The 21,666-nt window shown below is 41.7% G+C and overlaps 1 protein-coding gene across 1 annotated transcript; it reads right to left on the minus strand.

The window, feature by feature from the left end:
• Positions 1-5,640: 5,640 nt before the first annotated feature.
• Positions 5,641-20,279, minus strand: elapor2a (endosome-lysosome associated apoptosis and autophagy regulator family member 2a; the record flags this gene model as incomplete). Its single annotated transcript, XM_080504395.1, has 22 exons — positions 5,641-6,187; positions 6,874-7,042; positions 7,256-7,434; positions 7,788-7,914; positions 8,027-8,128; positions 8,223-8,319; positions 8,908-9,088; positions 9,185-9,358; positions 9,442-9,705; positions 11,358-11,495; positions 11,583-11,685; positions 11,764-11,854; positions 12,747-12,875; positions 12,980-13,160; positions 13,266-13,354; positions 14,511-14,663; positions 14,763-14,868; positions 15,733-15,822; positions 16,168-16,315; positions 16,537-16,726; positions 18,448-18,568; positions 20,181-20,279. 22 exons carry the CDS (start codon positions 20,277-20,279, stop codon positions 6,119-6,121), a joined length of 3,000 nt encoding a protein of 999 aa, XP_080360521.1. The 3' UTR covers positions 5,641-6,118.
• Positions 20,280-21,666: the final 1,387 nt, after the last annotated feature.

Below are 21,666 nucleotides of genomic sequence, written 5' to 3' on the forward strand. Positions count from 1 at the left end.
CAACTGAACATTATTCCCATCCGCTATGTGTTCCCCGCCTCATGCACACATCCTTGCACTCACTCACATTAACATTAACGTTAACATGTGTACACAGACACGCACAAACAGGCAGACAAACTCCTTCCTTGTGGACTAGAACTGTATTGTTTCATAAATGTAGAAAGTGTGTAACTATAATTAAATTATTTTCTAGGGATGTATATACATGGAATCGACATTGTTGTATGTAGAGAAACAAAAGAACAAAAAAAAGTTTTTAGGAGGAACTTTTGGAGCCTTTGTTTTTGATAGCTTTGTTATGACGCTGTGTAAATAGACATGCGCTTTACTCATGGTAGGAGGGGCTGTGTCCCGTCAGTCTGGATGCACATTTGTGGCTCTGCTTGCCTCACCTGCAATACCCCAGAGACTTTTTATTGTCATGATTTTTTGTAGGTTCTCATTGTAATAACCAATTACGTATGCATTTCTATTGTGTATCTGTACATTTGTATATTATACTACTGATGGTTCAAACAGCACAATGTTGACAGTCTCGTAAGTCTAGAATGAATGTGGGCAGAATACTGGATAGGATCTAAGCACTAGAATGAACGTGTATAAAGAGGATTTCATCAAACTCTGACACTTTTAGTTTGAGAATTCATGTATTCACATCTTGATAGATGTGCTTTGCATCCTAGAGCTGAAAAAGAACCTATTGTGGCTGTTCTTTCTTTCTTTTCTTTTCTTTTTTTTTGTTTGTGCAGAAGAATATGTTTTGCTTTTGATACAAATGTTCAGTTTTTCTATTTCTAATCATGGAATCCCTTTATCTAAATGGCCATAGTTCCAGACATGTGTTCAACAAAGCAACAGTATCTCGCTCCCACTCTCAAACTGCTGTTTTATTTCTCTTCTGTGGGACTGTTGTAATGGATTTCTAATAATAATCATTAGCAGGGCTGAAAAGATGCGCCACAACAAATGCAATTCCTTTGCCTCCAAAATGTGGTCACAGACAGTGCTGCAGCAGTTCTGGCTTCTGGCAAATTTAAATCTGTGATTTATACGTTTTAATAAACTTCATCTCCTTCGATGACTGAAACACTAATGGAGGAAAATGATCTGCTTTGCTGAACACACGTTGAATTTTATTAACTACTGGGGATTGATAGCTCATGTTTATGTGCCCCCATAGATACAACATGTGGTGATGTTTTGAATATGGCTATGTGCCTTAATGTATGTTTGATAGCGCTCCAGGTAGAGGTTGTAAGAGATCCGTTTTTACATGCAGGCTGCAAATTCTGGTTTGGTAAATGTAAAAGTGGTCTTGATATAGCTTCAAGACAACACTAAACCAGTGAGTTTTAATCTCCTCCGGTCATTGATTGTTTACCTGCAGAATTGAAACAGTGACTCTGAGGAATCCCCAGGTTAAACTAACGTCCTCTGGCCCCCTTCTTTTTCCTCATTAAAAAAACATGACGTGGATATTTGTGATACACACCCATCACATGGATTCTACTTTACATTATTTACAGCTAAAAGACGGTTAGGGGTAAAAGAAGCACATCGACCATTAAGATGAAGTCACTGACTCGTCGACTTATTGAAGTGTGCAGTTTACATGTCTGTGTTAAATGTGTTGACGTGGAGAGGCAGAGTGGAGCAGCTGGCTTTGGCAGTCCCAGGGAGGCTCACGAGAGGAAGCAGAGCACACAATGTCAGCTGCTGGCAGATCTCGGCTAACAAAAGATTGTTAGAGCAGTCCTCGTACGCACAACATACATAAGATTTCATCGAAATATCTGCACATGTCCAACTCACCGTTTATGGCTGGAAAAATCGCAGAGACTTTGCTGGATAGTTGGCGTTGTTAAAACAAAAAATAATTAGCCTAAGTTAGAGGACTAATTTACAAGATTTATTTTAAAGACTGAATCATCATGCAATAATTTATGGGATTATAGTAAGTTATTAATTATTTGATCCTAATGTTTGCATTTAATATTCTGTCTAAAATAAAGTGAGACTGTTACAGTTTGTTTGCAATGAAATATGTGATCAACTTCACTTATTTGCTTTCCCCGGTCGAGCGTTTTCAATCTATTCTCACCACGTTAGAAATCACACAGGCGGGATTGTTGAACATCCATCCTTTGACCGGTCCGCACCTTTGCACAGCCGGTCGCCAACAGCATCCTGTGATTATCTCGCTGAATGATAGATGGATTGAAGGAATTTCAGAGGATGCGTCAAGATGAGCCGACCTACATTGGTGTGTGTGTATGTGTGTGTGTGTGTGTGTGTGTGCGTGCGTGCGTGTGTGTGTGTGTGTGTGTGTGTCTGTGCGTGCATGCGTGCTGGAGGTGCAGGGAGCAGCAGGAGAGAGCGATGTGGCAGAGCAGAGGGAAGCTGCTGCTGGATTATGTAAAGCACTCCCACAGCCCAGAAGTCACAGCACTTCTATGGAAGCTCAAAGCATCTCAGAGATTCACAGTCTTTGTTGGAAGAAGGCTTAGCCATTCACTCAGTGGTCCTGCTCCCACAAGATACACCCTGCATGGCATGTTGCTATGGACAACCACCACTACATCTGCTCCTGGAATGTCTGTTTGTCTGCATGAAGAGAAGAGCGGGGGAGGAGGGGTGAGGAGTGGCCGAACGAGGAGGAATAGAAAGGTTTGGTTCCGATTCAAATTGGCAGGGACTGATGAGATCTGGCTCGGCGAGACTCTGTACTCTACTCTTGGCTTTTAATGGCCACACAAAGAGCGCACTTAACCCTGATTCTACTCTAATTTAGTGCAGGGACTAATCTCGGACAACAGTCTCACACTCTTCCTCTGACCCTCTCGCTCACCTCTTTGACCTTTCCCTCACCACCTATTCTCCACTCGGTCCCCACTCTGTGTGTGAAACTTGCTGTGGAGGAGATCTCAGCCAGGACCACCGAAGCCAGACCAGCAGACTGCTCGCTCAAACTTGAACCGAAGCACTTAGACGTGGATGCCCACGCAGCACATGACAGTGAGGCAACCTCGCTGGACAAGCTACGAGGAGACGTCAGACAAAAGATTTGTCGAGAGTATGGAAAGATAAATCTCGATGTACAAGACGTGGCCCATTTTGAAACACGAGATCTCATTTACACGGTAACTTTCTCTTAATTGGTTTTACTCATGAATATTCTTTTTAAGCAGCAAAACTATAAGCTATGGACATTGTCCCTCTGTTCAGTCTGCCAACTGCCATGTGCTCTACAAAGGTCTGTGGTGTAGCTCCTGCTACACTTCAGACTGTGCTTGGCCTGTAAGGCCTTAAACAAGACAAGACCTCCGAGGTGAAATGAAGCTGAGGTCAGTCTGCACTCTGGAACTGGCCGGTCATCACAGAGCAATAGTTCCATGTTTATGATATGTGCAATAATGAGGGTGTGATGACATCATAATAAATAACAACAAGAAAACAGCTGGTGTCGTCTGCTAATCCTTCTGTCCGTTCTGCTCAGGAAAAAAAAAAAAAAAGTAATTTGGTAAATGTGTTTGCAGGGCTCATAAATTGCATCTAAAATCTGAATAGCGAATGCAGCGGTCGATGGATCTGCTTTTTCAGCTACATTAATATCCCCTCACCATCACTTTCACACACACGGACTCCATTGATTGTGTTTTTTGGCAAATGTTGAAAGATGGCTCCAACACTCTGCCTCATCTGTTCCCTAAGTAATGGCACTCCAATTAAACCATCGGCTGGAGAGCCCCCTGCTTCAGGACAATGTCGTCCAGTGTGAAGGCCCCAGTGTCTTAAAGCACAGAAGAGCGCAGGAAGGAATTAACAAACAATGAGAAACAGCTTTTTTTTTTTTTTTTTTAAAGGGGACATGAGGAAAATAAAAATAAAAATGAAGCACTCGTTCACTTTTTTGCCCAGAAATGCCAGCAGTACTAACATATTGTGATCTAAAGTTATAAAAGTAGTCAGATAGTTGATCCATTTCATGAACACTGTATTGCCTTTCAGTGTAAGACACATATCTCAACTCTGCTCAAGTCTTCTATGATTAAACAATTTTTTTTTATCCAAAGTTACATGATCACTTCCACAGGTTCTATTTTTTTTTTTTTTTTTTCAAAAGAGATGCACACTCATGTTGAATGAATGAATGAATGCATCTTTATTTTGGAAAGAAAGAAAGAAAGAAAGAAAGAAAGACACTCAATTTTATCAGATCTGGCTTTATATGTTTGAAAGGGGGTAGGAAACAGTACAAACTTAAATTCGTTCCTTGTCAATGATCGCCATCTGCTGGTTAGTTTGATACATTGCATCTCCTGCAACTGCCACGCCTGAAGAATGCAGCGTGGTCTTCAACCAGAACTAATCTAATTGCCAAACAACATTTAAGAGTTTTATATCATTGCAATATTTGAGGTTGTGGGAGCAACAGAACTGGTCAGCACAAGGCCTGCGACTCCAAACCGGAGAAAGCAAAAGGAAAGATGGACAAGGTTTGAATTTCAGTATCTTGCTGCCCTCTGCAGAGCCGTTGAGTGAAGGTCATTAAAATCCTCATGAACAACAAAGTCCAGGCTTAGAGGGGCTTTCTTTGCAGTTTACATGTGATCCCTGTCAAGAAAGCTGCAGTTGATGCTAATTTGTGTCTCTAAATTGGTCATATGTGTGAACCTGGGTGTATTGGCCCGGCGGTGGACTGGCGAACATTGTTGGCCACAAGTGACACATTATAAGATCTTCAAGATCAAACTTGTAACATGCAGTCATGTGAAAGTTGAGAAGATATCTAACTGCAATCAAGTAAGTGAAACAAACACTTATAAACATGATCTAGTATATCAGTTATACAAAGTACAAGTTTGAGTTTATCAGTCCTTGCAGCAACTATTTAGGAGTTTTGGTATTTCAAAACTGGCCAGAGTGAAACGTAACATCGAACTTTTGAAATACTGAATGAATTCCTACCACACAACAAACCCTTGGATAGATGAATAGCGTGAATTCCACCCACACAACTTACTAAAAGAAAAAACTCAAATACAAACTAGCATTGTTTCTCATAGTGTTGTAAATATGAAATGTTACTTCAGGTATTCATTTTCAGTGAAGTATATTATGCTTCCAAAACCTTCCAATCCACAAAATGACTCATTGCAATTATAAAAACAACTGAACGTTACCCAGACTTAAACTAAGCCTCGGGGAAAAACACCTAATGCGACTATTTATGGTTTATTAGTGTTTTTTTTCTTTTAAATAGAAAAACAAATTGTTAGCCAAGGTTGTTTATTTTGTATCCAGATATATTTGACAACTAAACCATGTTGTTTTTCCTCTGTTGCCATCCATAATGCCCATTGGATATTGTAGCCTTTAAGCTGAAGAGACAATCAGTCGACAAAGCAATCAATCAAACAAGAGTCCTTTTATACATAAATACCTCTTGATTTATTTGACTTACATGGAGACTTGAAACCACACCCTCCACATCATAATATGGCAAGTTCATTCTCAAATAGTCCGCACATCTCATTACAATGATTTCAACAAAGCAACAAAAATAAAAAAACTAAATAACTTAAATAGATGAGACGTAATTGGATTTATACGGTGAGAATGAGCCAATCTTTTTCCTTCTATTCTCATTGGTGTTCACACAAACCGTGGTGATTCATCTGGAATAACACACCCTATTAATGAAATAATGGACAACCACACAGAAGACTCGAAATAGAAACAAAAACGAACATCCCAAATAGGTCCTTGGCTTACCCTGAGCTCTTCTAACATGTCTGACATCAGTTTGTATCATTAATTTAACAGTGTCTGCCACCCACTTGCTTCACCGACCACGCTCTGAGTTGGGCGGCTCTATCGTACCAAGTAAGGCCACCATGTTAGTGTGACTTCAGTGACCCTGGCTCTGCATGATGGTTATTTGTATGTATGCATACGTACACACAGCTGGTTCTCCAGGTACCAAAGCTCATAAAATGGGTTGTTAGTTAAAGGGGGGTGGGAGAGGGGGGGGGGGGGGTCACTCAGTGGAAAGTCTCTTGAGGTTCAGCTTCCTCCCCTCAGTCTACCACTTCACCAGCTTCCGGTTCCTCTTCTAGCTCCATACCAGGGCTTTCGAATGAGATGAGTTCAGTTGCACATTTTCATAACTCTCTCCATTTCCCTGAAATCCGACAAAAACAATTTTATCGGTGAAATCTGTAAAAGCTTCAAAACTGATTCACCACAAATGTCACTCTCTCACTGGGCTGTGGCTGAAAATATGTAAAACATTTGCAGGGGTTCTGAATTCCCTTCCTTGATTTGGAGCAGATTGAGAACATGCTACTTTATTATGTTATTATGTTACGGTAATTTGTACAACTTGTTTTGGCATAATAGTGTCAAACACCTCACATATATCAGACATTTATAATACATGGAGAGAAAACAGTCAATTGTGCCTAATGACAAAAATAATTGCTGGGGTGGAAAGGGACCCTATAGGAAGTGTTATTTTTCACTAAATATGTCTGAATAAGTGGGGTTGTTTGGTCTGGTTCTGAGAGTCAGTTCCCACAGAGAAATCGACTGTGGGAGAAAACCTGTCTCGGAGCAGGGGAAATGTGCAAATTATAAACAAAAAAACAAGTTATGGTCTGCAAAATTCTGTTGCAATTATTAGTCATTTAAATGGGGGGCAATTGTCTCGCAAAACTGTTGCGTGGGTGTTGCGCAACACACATGTGAACTTCCTACTCGGTGTGATTCTAACTGAAAATCGATGTTGAATTTGCATATTTTCTCACATTTTTGTTGTTGTTGCATCCCAGCGAGATAGTGGCATGAAATAAATGATGTGATTCTCACCTTGGATGCTATGGCTTTGAGCTTGCCAAGCAAAGATGGTTTTGAGTACACAACTTCATCCTCCATGTCTCCTTCGTTCTCTCCCTCCATCACAGCACAGCTGTCAGCCACTGGCATTTCACACTCCTTATTAGCAGACATCACCAACCGGGAGTACTTGTACTCCAACCTGGCATGAAGACAAGCAAAACGATCAATACTGCAAAGAGTGTATAAGGAGAGAACAATGTCCTCATGAATACAGGGAACAACAAGAGAGGAAAAATACAATTAAAAAGGGAAAACGTTTCACAGGACAGACAAAATGATGAAGATGGGATTGTGACAATTGACTTCATTGAGGGATGAGAGAAAGAAATGTGGAAGGAGAAAATAATAGTACCGTTTATTCTTCTTCCAGAAGTAGCAGGTGAGCGAAACAAGCAACAATGCAGTGAATGCTCCGAGGCCTGCGCCGAGTCGTACCCAGAACTCCATACCCTCACATGGCACTGTTTGCTTCTCGGGCAAGGCCACGCCTCCCATGCACAGCTTCGATTCATTCCAGACATACAGCAGGTCCTGAGGATGAAGCCACACATGCATCCAGCCTTACGTGAGAATGGGACAGAGTCAGAGTGAACAAACTTCTGTTCAGTTTTACTTTTAGATTCTTTGGCTACACTCCAATACACTGCATTTGAAGTGAAACAAACAACATTAAAGTGATGACTTTCTGTTTTAAGAGTGTTAGGAGCTCCATTAGGTGAACTGTACTGGAGTTAGAACCAGTTTCGTGCTTGGCCGAGTATAAAATAGGCTTTTATGTTCACACGGTCCATCGCACGTCGGTGTAGCAACCCTCAAAATAAAGCTGAAAGTCAACATATTGTTTCAATGGAAATTCAATAACAGAATTTTAAGCCAACACACACCTGCTCTCCTGCCCTGCAGACTCCCTCTATCTGATGGTAGTCTCTCTCTGTGCACGTAGGACAAGCCCCAGAGCTCTCCCAAAGGAAATAGAAGGTGCATCCATCACAGGTTCCTGCAGGACACAGGCTGCAGCAGCAAAAACAGACGCCACATCACAGCCAGCAAAGGCACCAGAAATGGAAATGAAATCGGCCTCAAGTGATGCAACACAAGAGAGACCGGGACGGAGGAGTAATACCTGGAAACTGAGAGCTCTCCCTTTGCTGTTTTCTCTGGGTTACAACGAAGTGTCACTACAGCGCTCCGACCTGACTCACAGGATGAAGTCACCTCCAAGGATCTCAAGAGGAAGGCGAAAAGAGAAGAACCTTCAGACGACTTCTATATATATACATTTTCTTTTTTATTTAAGATGTCTTAAATAACAGTGGTACCTGTAGTAGAAGTTGATATCTGGGACTTTCTTAGAGGTGTTGGGAAACAGCTCAGGCCTCGCTTTTATTCCTTCAAGGTCATTATTTATGGTCACACCTGTCAATGACATACAACAATAGAAGTATCAGTAAGTGTACAATTCATTTTAATGGAACATCAAGCATCCTCACTCCCTCCCACCCAACATCAAAAAAATTCAATCACGGGGCAATTTGACATCCCACTTTAAAATCTTTTTTTTTTAACAAGCACATGAATGATGTTTTAACTTTTTTAAACATTTTTATTATGTACAGTAACCTGGGTGTCCTGAAAGGCACCTATATAATTGAAGTGTACAGCTTAAAAAAAACAGTTTTCTCAGTTTTCCCCATTCTTCTACTACTGCTGTAGAGTAAGCCTGTAAAGAGCAACCTGCTCACTGCCTCAGAAAAATGAGCAACAGAGCATCCAGGACTCGGACCACAAGATGGAGATCACAAGGACAATCCGCGCCTTAAACTACCTTGAGTATCACCCCACTCCTTTAAATGTGAAATCACATATGAAATAACTTGTTTATGTCTATTGTACTTACACAGAACACCATTGCATAAACTTAGTTGCGCAATGATAAATGCTTTTTATTACATCTTTGCCTTCATAAACAAATCTGCATTGTGTCTGCATCTACTGTCCACTTACCAAGGAATGTGTCGGCGAGGTTGATAGACTGTGAAGAGAGAGCTGTGTTCAATCCCCGTCCACTTGCTGGGATTATTGTTGACATACAGATGAAGGCTTTGACAGCACTGGCTCCTTCGCCTTTTTCTCTCTGGGAGTCGGTAATGGATATGTCTGTGACATTGTCCGTGCATACTGCCAACTTTAAAAGAAGGAAAAGGAAACAGTGTGCCAGTTTTGCAGAAGGATATAGAAAACGGGGCTATTCTCCAATTGTGTGTCGTCTTTCTTTGCCCACCTGTCCTCCACACAGACTGACACTGAACTGATGGAAGTACTTGGTTCCTTTGGAGGTGAAGCTGGGACCATTCATCAGCGAGCGAACAGACCCAAGCTGGCTCAGGTCAAAGGTTAGAGACACATTACCCTCGGTGTAGGTGAAGTGACAGTCACTGTAACACAGACGGTGGTCCTGGAAAGCACAAACGCATCTATGTAGACGATTGTCTCACACAGCTTTTCAGAGGTTTGGCACGACAAGCGTGAGCAACGAACCTTATCACTCTTGCTGGCTGGTCCACAGGACTTGCAGGCACCGGGACCGGGCAGGGCGTGCGGGGTGAGGTATGTATTACGAGGACACTCTGTGCACTGGCTGGTCTGTGTGTCTATGTAATGCCCAGGTGGACACGGCACACATGTTGAGCTGGAGGGCTGAGCGCTGAGCGCACACACCCGACACTCGGAGGACACTCCATCCACAGCATTACTCACTGTGATGGAGAAGATACGTGCCATGTCACCGACATGCTGGCGAATCTGGAAGGGAACGATCAGCACAGGATTAAGTCTCGTGTGCCATTTTCTCCTTCACATCAGGAGAACACACATAATGTCCAATAATCAAGACAAAAGAAATTTAGCCCTTTGACTGTGACACCGTACTAGGGAGCCACAGAGATGATTATCCAATTTACATTAAGCTCTTTTCTTCTGCTTCCTGGTCGATTTGAAATTTTCTAAATAACATAACCCATCAAGGATTTTTGGTTATGAAAAGTACACATGCAGAATTGCGTTTTCAATCACAGAATAACAAGTAAATGGGTTGAAAAAAAGAAAGAAAGTCATTTTTAGTTGCAGATGAAATCCTGCCAGCAAAGATGGAGACATCATGACGGGATGCCCAATCCATAAAAATCTCTTCTCTTGTGTTCGCCCATTATGAGAGATACGGTGTAAGCACGAAGATGACGATGTTTGTTTTGTAAACAGGTTTAAAACAGGATTTATCTCTGAAATTAACAGGCTTTAGGGAGAGTTAGGAGTGCTTAAAGTGCTGCGCCTTTATAAAGCAGAATAAAAATGATACCACCTTTTAAAAAAAAAAAAACATTTCTTAACATGGCCTGTTTTTATGGCTCTCAGACCAAACTGATTTCTTTAAAGAATAAGCAGTGCAACACACATCTGTGAACACAAACTGCCTCCTAATTTGCTGCTTCTTGAGTAAGACAGAAAGACTAACATGCTCTACTGGAAAAAAAATAAAGGAAAACCTTATTTATGTCCCATCTGCTGACCGCAAGCTGTATTCTAATGAACGCATAACAAGTATATTATTGCTACAAGTTTACCTTGGTCAGCACAAATGTGTATATGCCTATAAACTGAATGTGTACTGTACATATACAAAAACATCTACACTCATTAACCAAAAAGGGTTGACATGTTTTTTTCCCCAAAAGTTCTATTGTGACACAATGGCGGCATCCATTAAGAAAATAAGTCTAATTAAATATTTAAAGTATTTTGTTCAACTTTTTCTACTTTCTTTAATTATGAGCTAAAATCATAATGAATACATTAAAATAGCATTGCAATGTTTTAGTGTATGTGTAATAAGTCTGCAATATAAGCCTTTGACATGAACACTTCCAAAGTATTTGAATTTTTTTCAACTGTGTGAAGACACAGTAGCAGGTGAAACACAACCATTTGAAAAGGTTTTTGCACAAAATGTGACCTGATTTACATCGCGTACAATTGTAACATATTTAATGTAATTTACCTGGACTATTAAACATTCCCACTGCTGCCAAAGAAAGGGAATAATCCCAAGATTATATAGTGTGCTGAACCTCCTTTGGCAAATAAGAACATTAAATGAATATATATATAGCCACATTGCTCACATTTCATTTTATTCATGGAAATCCAGGTTTATTGACTCTAATTAGTTATTTTGGGAGTCAGTTGCCTCAGGGACTACTCTCTTTTCCAAGCGACACAATGAATATTCACAGGCTGTGTTCCATGAAGATGTGAAACATTATACTTTAATATTACGTTTTAATTGGTTGTTTGGTGTGACATTGTGTCTCATATGAAGAGCAGACCATAAATAACTTCATACCTCAAATAGGTTGCAGGCAATTAAAAAAAAAAAAAAAAAAACCTGCGGTACTTACATCTGATGGTTGGTTAGTCCTCTGGAAAGCCCACGTGTAGGAAACCGAGGCGTTCTTTGTCATGACGTGCGTGTAGGTTTGCCTCGGTTTCGTTCGCTCCCAGGACTCCACCACATTTGTACTCTTCCTGTTTACATCCTAGAAAAACCATTAAAAAAAATTATCTTCTAAACATAATGCTAATAACGTTTGAAGCAGCAAAGATGGACGAGAAGCTGCTCTCACCATCATGAAGTAGAGCTCACAGTCGGCCGCACACACGGTTTCAAATTCGAATGTGATGCGGCCAAATTCAGTCCCAGGGTGGCTCGACACCGACGTAGGAAGTCTGGTGGCGAAGAAGAGGATGGGGCTGCTCAGTTCAAGTGTGATGAAGATGTGGAAATTGCATCGTGCCTTTACTCACTTGAAACCTGGAATGTGGATGTTGAGAATGAGGTAATCATTATCCGAGCTTCCCGTTCCACTCTGGATGTGATCACCTGCCACTTCCCAGCCTTGAAGGATGGGACAAACCCACAACAGAGCAATTATTACAGGAATCTCACACAATCAGGTGAGGAAAAACTGAGTAAAGTCGCACAACTCATAATCTCATTTCGTCCGAATGGGTGACTTAGCAGAACACGAGTGACTTTTCCAAAAAGTAAATAAAAAACCACTAACCGTTAACGCTGTCCATCGGCTGCCTCTTTAATTTGTGTTCATATTATATTATCTATTCAGGGACGATGGCTTAATATTCCAATTAATGAGCCTTTTTCTTTAATCAACTTTTAAATTAGAAAACACACATGGAATGAAACAAGGGTTGCGGAGTCCTGTGGTAGTCAGCGTTCTCGCCTCATAGCAAGAAGCTCTTTTGCTCCTTTACTTGCTATATGAACAACCCTAACCAGAACAATATAGAAGGTAAATGAATGGATGTTTTGGGAGTAATTTTGTTTGTTTGTTTTTGCTCTGGATCTAACTGTCCACTGCCCATTATTCTTTTGTTTGTTTCGAGAGACCTCTTAACTCTTTTTTTACTGGTTACATTTGATTATTAAATTCTTAATGGCCATGGAGCCACCTGCTGGAAACAGGAAGTGAGGCATACATGCTCTATTTTGGCAGACACTTTAAACTTTGCATGAGAGTCATCATCTGATCACAGCCATACCATAGTTACATCGATCGGGCATAGCAACACCTGCTGGGAACACGAAGTGGGATGACGTGCACAAAAACATCAACATGCAACACATTCCGACCCGTTCAACGCTGTTTGCAACTTTAATTTGTTTTTATTTTGTTTCACGCAAATACGAGGTCGCCACATTGTATAATTCTTGACTACTGTTTATCTGAAGGGTGCACTGCAGTAGACGCGTTCGCACAAACACTCACCATTCATTTTGTCACATTTGGAGTTTCCCACATTGAAGCAGGAGGTCTTCATGTTAGAGGGAAGAACATTCCACCATTTATACTCAAAACCTAAGGTGGGCTCGGTGCCAGCTGGACACGGCTTACATGCTGAACACAGTGCAGAAGACCATTAGGAAAGCATGCAAAGCAAGTACAAAAACACAACAGAAGAATAATTGGGATGAATACAAGATAAAGGAAGTTTTCAGTACGTTTTGTTCCATCAGAAAAAGTCCCAGGTGGGCATGGCGTGCAGGTGGCTCTGTCATTGCTATAGAATCCAGGGTTACAGGGAGGGCATGGCTCTCTTTTCCCACTTGGAGGCAAAGGCTCTGCTCCTGTCAGGCTCTCAAGACAGATCTTAGGCTCGATCCATTTATACATGATCTGTGTCTGAGATTAGATGGAGGAAAAAGACACAAACTGTGATTGCAGAAGGAGGTCCCCCCCCCCAACCCAATGGTTTTTATCTTAAAGGAAGGTTCTTTTTGTCCTGACCTTGCCTTCATGGTCACATGCTGTGTGAATCTGGAAATAGTCCTTCTTTGAACATGGAGGTCTGCTCTTACACGCACCCGATCCCTCAGCTTGGACGAAAACAGTGGAAAGACAAGATTACAATTGCAATAAACAACCAAATAAAACTAAACTTAAACTAGAAATACAGAAAATCACAATCATTTAAAGCAGGGGTCTCAAACTCCTGGTCTGCAAGCCCAAGAAGTCAAAAATTAATGTGTATAGTTTTTTACATTTTGTTAATTATGAATAAAACTGCTGTCATGGGTCTGGGCAAAAGAGTTTACCAATTTGTTTATTTTTTAGTTCATTGAAAGACTTCAGTTGGCTATTAAAGGATCAAGAGAGATATCAGCACTTTTATATTTTATATTGAATTAAAAGAACACATTAAAATTACTTAAACCCTGAAGTGACCCTCTAATGAAATAATGGTGCCAGCTCGAGTTGGAGATCTCTGATTTAAACCAACAATTTTGTTGATGCAAGATGTCAATATAAATCAACAAATAAAGAAGAATACATTTTAAGTTTCTATTTTCTCTTGCAGGAGACCTCTTACAAACACTATGCTGAAGCAAAGGTTGTACAATGTGCATCATGAGATATACTAAATTAAATATGTAATATGCTCCAGACATTCAAGCCTTTTGCAATCACTTATTTCTCAGCAGAACAGAAGCTCCAAGGCATTAGACAATGCAACATCATGCCATGCAAAAGTCTATGTCAATTTTTGATTAAAAAAAAAAAAATTTTAAACAATCGGGTCCCACTTGATTAAGAAAAACAAAACATATTTGTCAGTGGCAATTTAACAGTGTATAAAACACTGAATGCTTTGCTATACATGGGGAAATGATCTTGAATATAAAAATAGCATGAAGAAAATGATAAGGGAGTGTTCTTTTATTCTGATAAATGCCATGGTAGAAAACAAATTTGAAAAAGTGGAACACGAGTTTCATTTAAAAGCGCCATCTGTCAATACAAGCTTCTCTTTCAAGATTACACATTCTGCTGAGCTAACAAGCATGTTTCTTCTTTTCAAGTTTGACGAATGTGGGAGAAAATAGGACAGGCGCTCTCTGCATCCTTCTAAGCCTCTTTGAGCAGCAGTGAAAGCAATTACACCAACACTCATTATTGCGGTGCAGTTTGATGGTTTTATTCTTGGGGGTTCAGTGCAGTTTAGAAAACGCAAAAGCCAACGTCTGAACAAACCTGCATACTGAGTGGTGGTGTTACAGGAGGTGCAGGAGCTGGCGCCGTGGCCAGAGTAGGTGTCCCGAGGACAAAGTTCACACATGGAGGAGCCTGGTTCTCGACTGAAGGAGCCCGGCTGGCAGGGGAAACACTCTGAAGTGTAGGCAACACCTGGTAAAGAGATATAACAGACAGCGATAGGAATAGTTTGCTTATTATTGCTTAAACAATAATAAAAAAAAAAAACTGCGTATATAATGTGTCACCGACCTTCAATCTCAACGTTTTTTAGTAAGACAGGCTTCACTATTTTGCTACCCATCAGAACACCTCCAGTCCTCCAGTACAGGATGTTTGTGCCAGACTTCAGATTCACCTACAACATAACCATTTCGAATATCATCAGTTTGGCCTGAACACTGAACACAAGTCTGTGCAGTTGAGATGAGAGAGACATTTCCTGCAGCCTCAAGTCACTGGACATCCCACGTCGGCTAAAGCGCCACAGTCTTTCATGCCTGATATCTCAAAATAAAAACAATAGGAAGATGCACGGTAAATAACTAAATTGTTAGTGTTTTATTGCTTAAAGGATGTGATAGCATGTAGAAGTCTTGGTAATGTAACAGCACTGTGGTATACTGTCCAGCATCCTCGCCTCACAGTGAAAAAATAGACATGGCAACTCCCATGAATGCACGAGTGCGACCGTCTTGCTTGTCATGTACAAGATGTGACCCATATTTGCCCACAGTCAACTGGGATCATCCTCAAAATGTCACAATCACAAACTGAATTAACGGTAAAGCAGGATAGAGGTACATTAACAGTTTTTCAGTTCAAAAGTGGAACAGTGTTTATGAAGAATGCAAATAATTTCAAGAATAGACTCTGCAGCCCTTAAAAAAATGCAACCTGAGCAAAGTGACTTGAGGAACTGGACTAAGTTGTTTATGTAAAGTTGCAATGAAAGCTATTTAGTTAACATGAGAAGACTGAGCCAGTGTATCTCTGCTCCTCCAAAGAGTGTGTAAAAGGAAACATGTTGAAAGTGAACTGTGTACACAAATAAAGTTGTTCTGCATTGTGACAGGAAGATATGTAGAGACAATAGGTGATGACAGACAACTCTTGGCGCGGGTTTCCTGTCCAGCTCCACCCGTGAGACGCTGCACAATGCCAGCCGCAAAAACCTGTCCGCTGAGCTAAACGTTGGCGTCCTTAGACTCGAGACGTTTACCGTGTGAGTCGCCCACTCGCCATGGCCGGTGAGCTTGAGCCACTTTGCATCAGCAGACTGATCCATCTCCTGGCACTGGTCGTTCTGAATCTGAATAGACACACACACGATAGCGTGGCCACATCAAAACTCACGACCGCCTCACATTTAATCATGATGAGATGTACAAATCACACTAATGTACTTACAAAAAGTGAAAAAAAATAGTTTCCTTAAGGATTTGTCTTCAACTACCTACTTACCTAAAACCTCTCAGACAGTATTCCCCTTTTATGTACATATTAATTAAAGATAAATAGACAAATCAAATTCAGACATACATCAGGCTGATCGATGACCTCTTGACACATCAGCAGATGGATATCATGTATTTATAATTTTCTTACAATTACGCCGACGTGTGACGTAATACAGAAAAAGAAATGTAATACTTACAAAGAACTCAAAGAGCAGGTTGTTGTCTGGATATTGGTACTCAAAGCTGACTGAGCCTTGTTTCTTCAGATGAACCGCATAGATTAGAGAGACTGTGCATTCGTCCCTATTAGACTCTAGGTAGTTTCCCTGAGGCACCCACAAGGAACTGCAAGGCAAAAAAAATTTAAACGGTTTTGAAATTACTTTCTAAAAAAAGGGGGAGGTTTGCAAATGTCCTCGACAAAAGACTGAGCCACAAGTGGACCAAAATCAACACCGTTGTGTGAGGTCACTGTGCATGTATGTGTGTGTGTATGTGAGCGTAATACACATTGTGACTGCTCAAGCGCTAAAATGCACTGCTTAATATTTCGGGTGACATTTTACCTGTTGCAGGTGACTGTGTCAGATCCGTGGAGATTGCTCTCCGGGTTGGTCGCCAGGCTACTGAATCCAGCAGGCATGGAATCCCATTGGTCGAAGCGAATACCGCTGCCAAGGGAGTAGCTTCCCGCAGCACACTGAGTGCACTCCTGAGCCGACATCTCCAGGAACTCCCCAGCCTCACACGAGAAGGCTGAGGAACACAGTGGATGAGGTGTAGAGGCACGGCAAAAAAAAAAAAAAAAAGAAGAGGCACAGCACATTGAATAAGTAAGTTCTTTATGCCATTTATGTGGAATTAAGACAGACTGAAAGATGACAGACTAGTGGTCATGCAGAAATCGCTGCTGCATTCAGTTCAATGTACCCCCTGTAATCGAGGAACTTAATCCTTACATCCTGTTACACACTGTGTCTGTCTCTACACTTTTTTTTTCCAGCGAGCTGCTGGGTCTTGTGCACTCGCCAGTGTTTTGACAGCGTCGGGATTTTTCTCATAGTTGATCTGGTCTAATGCCATTGTGTCGCCTGTCCTGTCGCTCAAGTTCAACCGACGACGACACGAAATGGGTCAGACTGAGCAATCTGTGCGTCCGCGAATTGGCTACACGGGTTCAGTTCAACATCGTGCAAAGAGAGTTTGCTTGGTCAGTCACTTTCATCGTGGTTCAGTAAAACTGGCATGACAGATGTTTTCCTTCGCAAGATAGATTACCGACTTCAGAGTGGGGCCATTCTGCGATTACACGCATCGTCTGATCCTGTACGATCGCCAAAACTCCAATCCCAGTGGGTGTGAGTGGAGTGTGGAGGGGGACGATGTAATAAGGCTGAGATTAGGGGTAATTTACATGATTTGCAGCTGCAGCACAGCAGCTATTATCACATCAGAGACTGTAGTCTCAACCAGAAATGACTCATCAGAACATCGCCGGGTTTTTGATGTAAATCTAATTTCATTCTTAATATGCCTTTTGAGTGAGAACTACCTGTCTGTCTCGAATCGATCTCCTCTGTTCAGATCGATCAGGCTCCCGTCAAAACTAATCGTGGCTTCTAAAGGCACGCACTGAGACGCATCGAGGTGGTTCTGATGAAAACGAGCGATTAGCAAATCATTCCCAGGGAAGCGCTGCAGCCACGGCTGGAGTATTTCTAGATTAACTCTGCATCAGTCACAGCCTTTCGTAGCATAATCAAAGAAATACAATTACATTATCGACATATGATTAGATGTGTTGGCACCGGCCTAGTTCAGTTTCATTATGCCAACATCAACATGAAATGAGGATTCATTCATTTTTTTTTTTTATGACATTGGACAGTAAATCAATAGCCATTGCAATCTAAATCAAAAGTGTACAATGCGTGAAACATCTGTTGGAATCTACTCGGCGTTCTTTAGCCTTTTAAGAACTGGCTTAAGGAATGAATTGCCTTGGTTGACTTGAAAGACCGGTTCAGCTACACGGATTCCACCAGCGATAGATTAAGATTGTAATGTTGCAACTGTAAGCTGGCTATGAATAGCTCGAACAAAAACAAATAAACAAAATTATCAAATCCATTTCCGCTGCAGCTCCACTTCCACTTTTAGGCTGTGAACCCTTAACTATGAAGCTTGATGCTGTGTCGCTGTGTTTTCGGCCTGGAGCTAAAGTCGGTGGTTGGTTGGAGTCCAAAGAGTTTGTAGTGGTGGAAATTCCAGAGACTGATAAGCAGGCGATGTCAACTTTCACTGTTGTACACACACACACACACACACACACACACACACACACACACACACACACACACACACACACACACACACACACACACACACACACACACACACACACACACACACACACACACACACACACACACACACACACACACACACACACACACAGTCAGTTGTTTCTCACTTACTGCACTCTGTGCCACGGACTGGCCCCGGCAGTCCAGTACAGGTCCCGGAGCCGCGTGGGATGGCCACTCTCCACCGAGTCCCACTGCTGTCGCACTCTGTGTACTCATAGTAGTAGTCCGCCTGCCAAGGAGACACACAAAGCAAATGCATAAGAAATCAGTCGCCAGCAGTGACTTGAGCTCAAGCGGTGAGCAAATATAGGCCAAACACAGGGCTGTATACTGAAACGCTACCTTAACGAGAGCGTGCTGCTGTGTCACCTTTTACTGGAGTGTCAGTTTAAAGTGTTATCGCTCCTGCTCCGACCACTCCTCTGCCATGGATACACCACATACCATCTCCACAGCGATGGCAGGCTGCAGGGCGTCGCTTAACTAGCAGCTTTTAACATTGTGAGCACTTAGACGTTTTATTATTGCACATATTAAGATGTGGTATGGAGGGAAAAGCATTAGCTTCATGTTTTTGACTCCACTTTTTCAGTATATAGAATAGAAGGGTGGCCTCATTTCGGACAGTTTACATAATGGCATCCTTGAGCCAAAGCAGATTTTGACACTGCAGTGCATGCAGGCTGTTGTGTGAAGAATGATTTATGCTGGTAGGTCGAGTAGTGCGGCGCTCTTACAGTGATGACACAGCAACTTTTGCTTTTCATACACATATTGAGTTCCAGATTGGAACCTGGCCTGATCTGACAGTCGTTCCCATAAATTTCATTTCGTGTGATTAGAAAACTGTTGATGAACATGTCAATTATTTACAAACTATGTAATAATGTATACATGGAAAATAATCTGCCAAATAAATGGAAAGATGAGACAAACATGTGCTAAACAAATATATTATTTTAATCAAGTAGTCATATTAAATAAGTCTTACTTCTTCCAATCAATTTCCATGCATGTTAAATGACATGCGTTTGAATTCGATAAAAAGCATGTGATTGGACTTCCAACCTGGGTCTCCACATATATAGTAAATGTTATAAGTATAGTGCTATATTGGCATTGTTGTTTATTGATTTTTTTTTTATTGCAATCAAAATCAATTAATCTTTTAAATGCATGCAAGTTGCTATATGTAATGACGTTGGCTGATTGTACTGTACGTGAATGAATCCACAACAAACTCATTATCCTTCACAAAAGCTGTGGTCAATCACTGACATGGCACTAAAGAAGTGTGTTCATGAATGCACTTAAGTGTGTGTGTGTGTGTGTGTGTGTGTGTGTGTGTGTGTGTGTGTGTGTGTGTGTGTGTGTGTGTGTGTGTGTGTGTGTGTGTGTGTGTGTGTGTGTGTGTGTGTGTGTGTGTGTGTGTGTGTGTGTGTGTGTGTGTGTGTGTGTGTGTGTGTCCAGCCCGATCAGGAGGAGGTGTTGGGCTGAGACTGGCCAGAGGGAAGGAAAGACCAGGCCATGCAGGAAGCTGATAACAGCTCTCAGCAGCTCCATGCTGATCAAACTTGTTTTGTCTTTTTTTTCCCCACTTACTTACAGAGGACAGTGACGGTGGTGTCCAACGAAACAAACACTACCACTATAAGTCCAGCCGGAAGTGTGTCATCATTTCTAATGGTTGTGATTGATATGTATCCATTATAACGCGCGCGTGCGGCCACAACAGCAAAACAGCCGTTTTGTTTTTGTTGTTGTTTTTGTTGATAATGCATCCTGTCGCTCCAACACTGCGGCCCTCGGGCTGTGAAGCAGGATGACTGCTTCTGCCTCACCTCGGTACACTGTCGCGGTCCTCTGGCTCCGTCAGTCAGCTGGAGCGTGCTGATGAGGATGAGCGCGCAGCGGGCGACGAACCGAGCTGAGGTCCGCATCCCGGATCATCGAGCGGGGGGGGGGGAGAAGAGAGAGACGAAGGACCGCAGCCGCTTCGGCGGATCCTCAACCTGAGACGTGCGGACACCTGCTCCTGCTGTAGCCTCGGGTTAGCAGATTGTCTGCCGGCCTCTCCACCTGCGATTATCCTCTCAGACTGAGCGCTCCCCAGCCACCTCATCACGTCACCGGCGCACTCCGCGCGAGCGCCTCCGCTCGGGGATTTCAAAGTAAAAGGCGAGAGAGGAGACGGAAGGAAATCTGTTCGAAGTGGGGAAAAAGAACGCGCTTGTTCAAGCGCAACTAATGTTATATCAGTAAGATGATGATGATGATGATGATGATGATGATGATGATGATGATGATGATGATGATGATGATGCACCCCCACTTCCCTACAGCAATAGTGTATATAAAATCATTTACACAGGCACGCCAACAGCTCTCATGTCTGAAGAGGAGTTGAAAACACAAATACAATTCTTCTACATATATTAATTTATTATGCAACAGGTTCCTGTTAGATTTGATATGTTCCTGTTCGATCATAAAGCACTTTCTTAATTTCCATCACAGGGCAAACACACAGAGACACACAAACACACTCACATTCACACTGAGGGACAATTCAAGGTCACCAATTGACCTCACAAGCATGTTTTCGGACTGGGAAGAAACTGGAGTCCCCACACACAGGGAGAACATGCAAACTTCACACTGAAAGGCCAGTATGTATACCCATGACCTTCTCGCTGTGGGCCACTGTGCTTCTGTGTGGCCTAATTTTTTAACCCAATTTGTTTAATGTTAGCAACATTGATATATAAAATAAACAGAAATTGATGATATAAATACTAATTACAGCAAGCAGCAATGGGGCGAATGCCCACCTACCCACGATGGAACGTAGTGCGTTAGTTGTATATATATATATATATATATATATATATATATAGTTAGTTGTATATAATATTGTGCGACATTACTACTTGTTTTTTATTTCTAACTCTGATGATATTGATATGATTTTGTAATTTTTGGAGACTTTAAGTATGTAGCGCCTCATCCAGCCGACAGGCGATTTTTTTTTTTTTAATTTAATCTGAAAAGAAAGGAAAATGTGGGCGTTTCTCGGATGGATTTTTGTTAACTTGACAGCCGTTGTCTCCTTCCACCGGCTCTGACGCTTCTGTGTTGTTACACACGGAGAAAATTGTTTGTTTATTCCGGCTTCACTGACAAAACACGCAAAACAACAGAACTATGATGGCTATTGCTGCACTTTGCACTTATATTCACATGAGAATCATTTGATGGCGCATAAATCCCCGAACCGTGCGTATTTGTAGTTTATAGATGACACCACCAGAGAGCGTAAAAGCTCCA

Source organism: Blennius ocellaris (genome assembly GCF_963422515.1).
Source record: "Blennius ocellaris genome assembly, chromosome: 11".
Classification (NCBI taxonomy): domain Eukaryota; kingdom Metazoa; phylum Chordata; class Actinopteri; order Blenniiformes; family Blenniidae; genus Blennius; species Blennius ocellaris.